This window comes from Semicossyphus pulcher, unplaced genomic scaffold (genome assembly GCF_022749685.1).
Source record: "Semicossyphus pulcher isolate SPU_LCO1_2020_fin unplaced genomic scaffold, fSemPul1.0.p SCAF_28, whole genome shotgun sequence".
NCBI classification, from domain to species: Eukaryota; Metazoa; Chordata; class Actinopteri; order Labriformes; family Labridae; genus Semicossyphus; species Semicossyphus pulcher.
The window spans coordinates 2,579,054-2,588,320 of NW_027211702.1; the positions used below are offsets into that span (position 1 = coordinate 2,579,054).

Genomic DNA, 9,267 nt, shown 5'->3' on the forward strand with positions numbered 1-9,267 from the left:
TAACATTATAAGAAGATTATATTCTGAGAAAGACAGATACAATAGAGCAAATTATTACAATCATGACAGCAGCAATAAGCACAAGACATAAAACAGGGATAGTAACATCTCAGCCGGTCGTTTTTAGACACTGACAAAGAAAAAATATGGCTACACATATAAATTAGATTTAAAAAATGTATTTGTGTGAAAAGATATTTTGTAAAGATGTTAATTACAATTGTAATTTACTAAAAGTGTTGCCATGTCAGCTTTGATGGAGGTTTTTACAGTTCAGCTTTGCAGCGTCAGGCGAAGGCTGATACACAAAATAAGTGTTATCTTTTGGTTTGGCTGCATCAGTGTGACTTCCCGTCCAGTTGGACAGCTGTGTCAACTGAGCAGTGGCGCGTCCCTAATATGTAACTGCAAAAGTTGAAAGCAGGCAAATCACCTCTTAAAGGTCACTCCCACAAACACTTTGTAAGCTGCCATGTTTGTGTAGTATTTTAAGACACCAATTTCTTAAAGCCAAATGAAAGCTTTACACAGCCCGAGGAGGGCAGTCACAATAACAGCCACAGAAAATACACATCTATCATCAAAAACTTAAGGGATGCCAAAATTGTCCTTCCGTGAAAATAGTACAAAGTTCTCTTTGTTACAGCTGTAGACTGATTTAACATTTCAATTGTCTCAGACTCTGACCCGCTTCTTACAACTAGTTATGCAAGTTTAATGCCGTGAGGGCACTGGTCCCATAATTGTAATGTCTTCTTCCTTATTTTTGGTTTGTCGTCCATTCAATTGCCATAGCAATCCTTGCCCAATTTCACTTCATTAGTTGGTTTGCAAAGTGGCATGTTCATCTCTTTAGGCTAGCGAATCGAATTTCAGAAAACATAGGTCATAGAAGAAGTGCTAATCTATCCTGAGTTGTCTTTTATGGTTATTAGATAAGCAGTATTTCTAATCATGTTCTGAAAACATTGTTTTTTTAATATATATTATACATTTTATATTTCAACTTATGAGCAGCAGAAGTGCTAAGTGGTAAGTATACAAATACCTTAAATTAAGACTTGTAGTATTGGCAACATCTGAATCACCACTGATAAGACATACCACCAACTTGTGCCTTTCAATGCACATAACACTGAGCATTTAACTCCATTACAACTGACTTCATCATCAGTGTCAAATAGGAAAGTCTCATGGACACAAGGTGGTAAAATATTATGTAACGGTGAGAAAAACAGGCCCACACACTGTACACTGGTCAGGTGTGCTTTAAGGGAGGGGTCTCCTTTATAAAGGCCTGGCCGACCATCAACCGTGTTCTCACAGTTTGGGCACAATGGCGATGCTGGGAATACTGGTAGCTGTTGCAGTGTTTCTGGAAACAGTCTCTGCCGCCTCCGTAAGTGTCTCCAATTTATTCATTTCAGTGTATCAACAGAGTGTTCAAGTTTTCTGATTGGTACTGGTAAAACTGGGTTCAGTGTTTTAAAAAAAAAATGCTATTGTTTTTGCATCCTCAGACTTCTTGAAATTAAAAAGTATCTTTTAATAATTTAAGTATTTATGTATGATTAGCTGTTTTTATTTATAAATAAATCACTACTTGATATATTGTAATGAACAATATATGTGTAACCTGTCTGTCAACACATATTTATATTATTTAAGCATGACAGCATTTATCAAAATACAGCGTTACACGACTCATTGATTTAAACATTTTCATTTTTTAATTGGAAAAGTTACATTTTTTTTCAATGTTCTAATTCTATGAAATCTTTTTAGGCCTACCAGATCAAGTCTATATCTTGCATTTCTTTGTTCTTACTCTCTTTAGCTCGGCGTGGTGTACACGGACGGAGGTATGGTGCAGGGTGAGAAGATTCGTCTTGGGTTATTCCGTCACATGGACATCTTCAGAGGGATTCCCTATGCTGACATGCCCGGAAGGTTTGAGAAACCAAAGCGCCACCCTGGCTGGGACGGTGGGTAGACCGATAGAACTTAAAACTATAACCCACAGTAAACAAAATGTATTGTCATTCAGCAATCATAGCAATAACTTACGGCTGCACAGTTTATCATCACTTCTCTGTTAGGTTTTATTGATTTATTGGTAAGGTTGAACTGATTGAAAAAGTTCTATCTTTGAGATGTAAAAGTACATGAGCATCATATAAACTGTTATGTTGTGTCATGAGACCATATATAGTTAATTTGGGTAATTTTAAAAAGTCTTACACTATTCTTACTCTTGAGTATAACAATAGTATGTTTCATAATCCAAATACAAAACACTGCCAATATTTAATCGATAGTTTACGCGCAAAGACTTGTGTTAGTGTTTAATTTTGTGTGGTGTTAAGTGTCTTTTCAGTACGCTGTCCTTAAACTAATATTCTGAAATGGCATTGAAGTCAGGTGATGTAGTGTCTTTAAAGAGGGGGTATTATGCTGTTTAACATTTTAATCAATATATATAATCTTACAATGTTGGATGTCCATGCTAATCTTAGGTGCAGTTTCAAATCTGTAGGTAAAAGTATGCTGGAGTAATCCCCAGGCTTCAGCTCAGTCTGCAGGCTGTTGTGAATGCCAGGTTTCAAACAGCTTTTTCTACACGCTGCGCTTTTTACTTTAAATAATGCTAAACTACTCCACAGGTATCAAAGAGTGAAATATTAAGCTTGAAATTAGCATAATATCCCACCTTTAAAGAAGTTAACTACTTTAAGTACAATGCTTTAGTTATGTTATGTACTAAAGTACATAACATAACTAAATGAAATGAATGTAATGTCATGTATGTAATGAAATGCAGGCTAGGTACTCCATATGTACTTTCATATGTATGGTAGTATGTTAGTTCTTTTTTCTAAACATTGTGTGTCTAAAAGGAGACAAATTTGACATTTTTGTCAGCAATCTTAATTGTAGAAGTCTAATTGGAGGTTGTATTACTGTTAACTTGACCAAGGAGCTCTGCTCGTGCCAAACTAACGCTTTTGGGCTACCTAGATTGTCATATTTTGAAGTGTAGGGCCACTGACCAGGCTGCCATATTTGACGCGTTGGGGATGAGAAGTTGGTTTAAACCCTAGGCTGGCTGTAAGCAGTGTTGTTATCTATCTTCAGCTATTTGACTCCAACAAATTAATTTCAACTGAGACAGGAACAAGTGCGGTCATATTGCTAGCCTTAACAAAGAACACAGGCTATGAAAGGGCAAAGTCGTACATGGTGCAATAATACAATATATCACAATATATAGAATTGTAATCCCTGTATCGCCATATGTATTGTCTCGTATCATATTGAATCGCCAGTTTCTTGCAAACACACAGCCGTAACTCTTACACTGTCTGGGTCTCTTATCAGGTGTTCTGAAGGCCACTGAGTTCAGGAAAAGATGCCTTCAGGTGAACATGCTCATGTCTGATACTAGAGGCAGCGAGGACTGTCTTTACCTCAACGTCTGGGTCCCTCATGGTAGCTCAGGTAAATGAGAGAAGTCTGCAGAGCGTCTTCCATATAAGATCTTCTGAGCTTCAACCTGCTCAAATTCTCTTTGCTCTCCAGTGTCCACAGATTTGGCAGTCATGGTTTGGATTTACGGAGGAGGCTTCTTGGCTGGAGGCTCAATGGGTGCTAACTTCCTGGATAATTATCTGTACGACGGGCAGGAGATTGCAGACAGAGGAAACGTTATTGTGGTGACGCTGGGATACCGTGTTGGAACTCTGGGCTTCCTGAGCACTGGGGACTCTGGTATACCTGGTAGGTATCAGTTTATTATTTCACTCCATTGATCAAATTGTACAGTGACTAGAATATGTTGGCATCCCACCCAATGTCCCATTAAATAAGTAATTCCTGCTGTGATTAAATAAAGATTTTGACCCTGGCAGGAAACTATGGTCTCTGGGACCAGCAGGCCGCCATCGCCTGGGTGCACAGGAATATCCGCTCTTTTGGAGGAGACCCCGACAACATCACCCTCTTTGGAGAGTCTGCAGGTGGAGCTAGTGTCAGCTTCCAGGTGAGAACCTTTTTTTGGGTGTTCGGCTCTTAGTTTGAGATGACGTATGTATATGTAATTTATCCATGTTCACAGTTCACAATTTTAAATCTTACTTTAAAAACAGTAACAAAGAATCTCTTATGTTTTTTGTCCTGCTGCCCACAGATTCTCACTCCACACAACAAAGGGCTGTTTAAGAGAGCCATCTCCCAGAGCGGGGTCGCTTTGGCCCCCTGGGCTATCAACAAGAACCCCCGCAGGTTTGCAGAAGAGGTAAATAGCAGCCTCTGACATGCTTTATTTCTTTTAAAGACCTTCAAATCATCTTTTTTAAAATAGCTGACCAGAATGTAAAGATGTACATATAATTTAAAGACAATTTAGATTTAGAGAGATTATCTGAACTCCCTCCCCAGATTGCTCTGAAGGTCAACTGCCCCACTGATGATTCTATGGCTGCCTGCTTGAGGATGACTGATCCTGCAGTCCTTACGTTGGCTGGCAGTCTCAGTGTGAAGAGTTCAGCTGATAGTAAGGACTGCACTTCAATTATGCCTTGATATATAACAAAAGGAAAGGGAACAGATGATTGTCCTACTATTTCATCTGCCAGTGAAAAATCTATTTTACCACATTTGCTGCCTACATCAGCAATTTGAGCTGATGTACCTGCATATATAGAACACCTGAGTCAAGATGTTGGATGTTTTCTCAGGTGTGAAATTAAAAATATACGGCCTCATGCAGTCTCTGAAATGTCTCTTAAATTTTCTGGTAGAGAAAAAAAATAAAAGAAGTCAACGCCGGATGCACCAAACGTTCTTAACCATCCCAATCTGCTCTTACCCAGGAGAGCTGAATGATAAATTGCGCAATTCCCTTGTTATCACCATTAGGTGTTGCCAAATAGAACGACCTGAGAACTGAGTTACAGGTACATCAAACATGCAGCAAAGGCAAAACATCTGTGATGCTGTGAATGCTGTGAATGCCGTGTCAGCAAGGGACGCACGGTTACCGATATAAAAAGAAAGTGGTTTGATATGAAGATGGAATGTGCAATCTGAAACGGCTCAGCAGCCATTCATCCATCTCATATTGGATCTATGCGATCTCTCAAAGTGCGCTCTCTGCGTACAGCCTGGATGGCCAAAGCATCTAACAGCAGCACATAAGCCATTCAGAAGCAGAAAGCACACAAGCATCCAAGGGGTTTTATAGTCTTAATTGGGATCAATTGACCAATAGTATTTCTTTAGCCCAAAAATTAAAAAAATAATTAGAATTCCAATAAAAACATGTAATAATTAAAATTTAATTATAAGATGCATTTTTATGTTTCTCAGTTTTAAAACTTAATTTCCGTGTATTGGACAAACAATTTGTGGACTGCGAAAAAAAGTTATTTTTCTTTTCTTGGTAAGAGTGCTCTCCACCAATCGTAATATGTTATCTTACCTAAGAGAAGAGCAAATATAAGAAAACATTGTTGAATCCCGGAAACCAGTGGGTACGAACAAAATAAGAAAAAATTGTGGATAAGATCAAAAATAAGAGAACATTTGTTCGTATATCGCTTCTTGCATGAGGCCCAATGTCTGTTGAAGAAAGCGAAATGTCACAAAGGTCAATGAGAACAAACTAAATGAATTAGTCAGGAGTTACTTAGAAGTAAACTGAAGCCCCTGCTCTAATTAAGAGTAATCTTATTGAGTCCTCTTCTACTGCAGTGGTTTCATGGCAACTGACTGGAGAACTAACAATATTACGTTTATATTCTATTTATGTAAATTTCCCAAACTTTTCATGTTTATATAACATGAATATTCTCTGAAAATAAGTATAAAATTCACAAGTTGCGAATGTTGCCTTCAGGTGTCCTTACACATCAAGTTACTGTTACTGTTAGCTTAGAACTTAGTGTTTGCTAACTCCTCACTCCAGCTCCCCCCTCTCATCCAAATATGGACACTTATGGTTCACACAAACACAAAACAAACAAGGCTGCATTAAAATTGCAAATAGTAGTCCACAAACCAAAGGCTGATGTCACAGTGGCTCCTTCCACTTCTTATACACAGTCTATGACTTAAACACATGGCAAAACAGCACCCAATGTTTGACCACCTCCATGCTTATTAATTTCAACTGCTACACATTCTTTGCTGGCTTTTTAATGTCACTATAGGTTTTATTCTAGTTGTAATTTCAAGGGACAATCAGTGCTTCCATTCCTGTCAAATGAAGAGTTTAGCTTTATGCATGAATGTAAAGCATTCAATTGTGGATGCACAGGTGGCACAGGGTAACTCCCTCTAGCTTGGTCTTAGCAGTTTAGAATGCCAGGTGTGTCTTAAACATGCAGTTCGTATTCTGTCTAATAAGTTGACTGTATTTTCCTCCGTCAGACCCCGTTGTGAACAACCTACTCCTGTCTCCTGTGGTCGATGGCGACTTCCTGCCAGATGAGCCTCATAATCTCTTCCACAATGCAGCTGAAGTCGACTACATCGCTGGAATCAACGACATGGACGGACACCTCTTCACTGGTCTGGATGTTCCCTCGATTAACTCCCATCTGGTGGACACCCCGATGTGAGTTCAAGCAGTCAAAACATTGAACTGAAATTCCACAACGGTTCCTGTTTTTGGAGAAAGGTGTTCTATCAGATTTAAATCTTAAACCTTCTCTTCCAGCGAGGATGTAAAGAGACTCCTGGCTTCGTACACTAAGGAGAAAGGCAAGGCTGCTTTGGAGGAAGCCTACGCCACATATACCTATAGCTGGGGATCAAATCCTAACAAGGAGACCATCAAGAGGACTGTTGTGGAAATTGGAACAGACTACATCTTCCTGGTTCCTACTCAGGCTGCCCTCTACCTCCATGCCGCCAACGCCACGTGAGATTAAGATACTGCTGAACAAATTGCCATACTTTCAGTCTTTTTAAAGGCCATCGTTACAAACAGTGCTGATGAAGTTGGACAGTTTATTGAATAAGGCCTTTTAGCAGTGTAACTTTAATTTTCTTACATAATTAGACTGATTGACAGAATATGGTAAAATTAATCGTCCATTTGATTATATTTTTACTTTTTTAATATAAATGAAAGAAATTGAATGTAGTCCTTAAAATAGCTTCTTGTTCTTTATAAATGTGCTTTTAATTTATCACTGAGAGGGTTAGTAGTTGTCTTCTCATGGCATGCTACAGCCAGGGCTGGCTCAGGCATAGGTGATATAGGCGGCTGGCATGGGTCTCAAACATTTTGAATGTAGCTTTGGGTGCAATGTAAATTATAAGCCGACTGCCAGATTGACACCTTCACTCCCAAACTTTCTCTCTGTTCTGCTTACTTTCCTGACCACTCACTCGCTGCACTCGAGAGGAGAGGAGAGATGTGTTCAGGTCCAGGTTGAAAAACTCAAATTCGTTTAATAGAGGGGACAGGAGGGCAAAAAGTGCACGTTTTGATGTACATATATTGTTCGTTGTTTGATAAGCTTGCCCTACTCGTCTAATCCCACAGCGTTTAATGTGACGCAGACAGACAGACAGACAGACAGACAGACAGACAACATAAAGAAATGGAGTGAATGAGAGACAGCAGCATGTGATGAAGAGAGAGAGGGAAGAGACAAGCACAAATGATGGAGAGAAAGTGCGAGAAGGGTTGCAGATGAGTTGCAGATGATGAGAGGTGCAACACCACAATGCATAGACTCTATTTGTTGTGTCAATGGACGAATAAACAGTTCTTTAATATTACAATAAACTAATGGTAACAAATTGATTTCACATTTTCTAGGTCTAGTCCATAAATGTTTAACGATAGCAGTTGAGGGTGACAATTTTAAAGTGTGAATCTCAGTTTCGTTCTCTTTGGCGGCACCTATGGTGATTAACGGTAATTGCAGGAGCACACTTGCCAGATATTCAGACAGTGTCACATTACGACCACGGTTAGCTCCGGTTGTAACTCTTGATTTTCCTCGCTGGCGGTCGCTTTCCTTTTTAGACTGTTTGCCTTCATCTGAGCGCCGAATTTGTTTCTTTTTCTTTGGATTTTCACTTCTTTTTGAAGTTGTATTTGTAGTCATCGATCTTTTCTTTGTTTTTTCAGCTATATTAGATTACTGTTTACTCGCAACACTTGCAGAGACAGGAAAAGCAGCCGCTTAGCTCCGCCTACCCTCTCTGGCAGACCAACCACTGCAGGCTGATAGAAAACACGTCACTAACTGGGCGCCGCTTGTGGAGTCACCAGACACCCAGTCCATAATTCTGCAAATGCAAAGGCTTTCATCAGTGGGTTATAGGCTCAATCACCACTGTGTTACCTCATTTGGCAATAGATTAACAGACATTTATTTAAATGAAAATCTTTGAGATTATTACTGTAAATGTTCAGTGATTACTGTAATGTAAATAAATAGTGCATAAAACTGCATCAAAATAGAGCTTAAAACTAATTCCTGGGGGAGAATGCCCAGACCCCTCCCATAATGTCCTTATATCCTAATAATTTTAGTAAGCTCAATCTTTATTGCAATATCAAATGTTATAATCAGGATAACTGTTAAAATTGCTGGCAATACATAAAAAAATGAAATTGTGTAGCAGAAATATTTTAAAGCATTTGAAGCCATGTTTAACAGTACATATTTAGCCCCATCATTAGTGTACTTACTGTAACATTCATGTTTCTTTCTTTTCTTAATAAAGAACTGGCCGCACCTACTCATACCTCTTCTCTCAGCCTAACCGTATGGGTGGCATCGGCAGGCCCTACCCCAGCTGGATGGGAGCCGACCACGCCGATGACCTGCAGTACGTGTTCGGAAAGCCTTTCACCACACCTCTGGGGTACTGGCCGTGGCACCGCGATGTCTCTGGCTACATGATCAACTACTGGACCAACTTTGCTAAAACTGGGTATAATTCTCTGTGCACACAAAACACAGCATCACAGAAAAGTCCAACAAAAACCTCAATCACACCCTGAACATAACCTAAATCTGCCTTAATATATGTGTTGCTCTTTTCTTTGGGTATGTCCACAGAGACCCCAATAAAGGAGAGAAAGTGCCCGCTACCTGGCCTACATTCACCAGCACTGGGCACAAGTACCTGGAGATCAATTCTAACATGGACAAGAGCTACGTGAGACAGAAGATGAGAACACGTCATGTTCATTTCTGGACCAGCATCCTGCCAAACCTTCCTGAAACCATCTCAGAGTAA

At 39.5% G+C, this 9,267-nt stretch overlaps 1 protein-coding gene across 1 annotated transcript; it reads left to right on the plus strand.

Annotated features, from left to right (window-relative positions):
• The first annotated feature begins 1,333 nt into the window (after positions 1–1,333).
• On the plus strand, positions 1,334–9,267 carry LOC138605048 (bile salt-activated lipase-like). The gene is made up of 11 exons (XM_069677122.1): positions 1,334–1,399; positions 1,838–1,985; positions 3,379–3,498; positions 3,580–3,777; positions 3,909–4,039; positions 4,187–4,294; positions 4,438–4,552; positions 6,430–6,616; positions 6,719–6,922; positions 8,749–8,958; positions 9,087–9,267. The coding sequence occupies exons 1-11, from the start codon at positions 1,337–1,339 to the stop codon at positions 9,265–9,267; spliced, it is 1,665 nt and encodes a 554-aa protein (XP_069533223.1). The 5' UTR covers positions 1,334–1,336.

Bases quoted from the DNA above. Each gene is read 5' to 3' on its own strand.
- LOC138605048 (XM_069677122.1), top strand. From the start codon at position 1,337: ATGGCGATGCTGGGAATACTGGTAGCTGTTGCAGTGTTTCTGGAAACA. The intron at 3,778-3,908 runs GTAGGTATCAGT...TGACCCTGGCAG, and splicing joins TGGGGACTCTGGTATACCTG to GAAACTATGGTCTCTGGGAC. The intron at 4,040-4,186 runs GTGAGAACCTTT...TGCTGCCCACAG, and splicing joins GAGCTAGTGTCAGCTTCCAG to ATTCTCACTCCACACAACAA.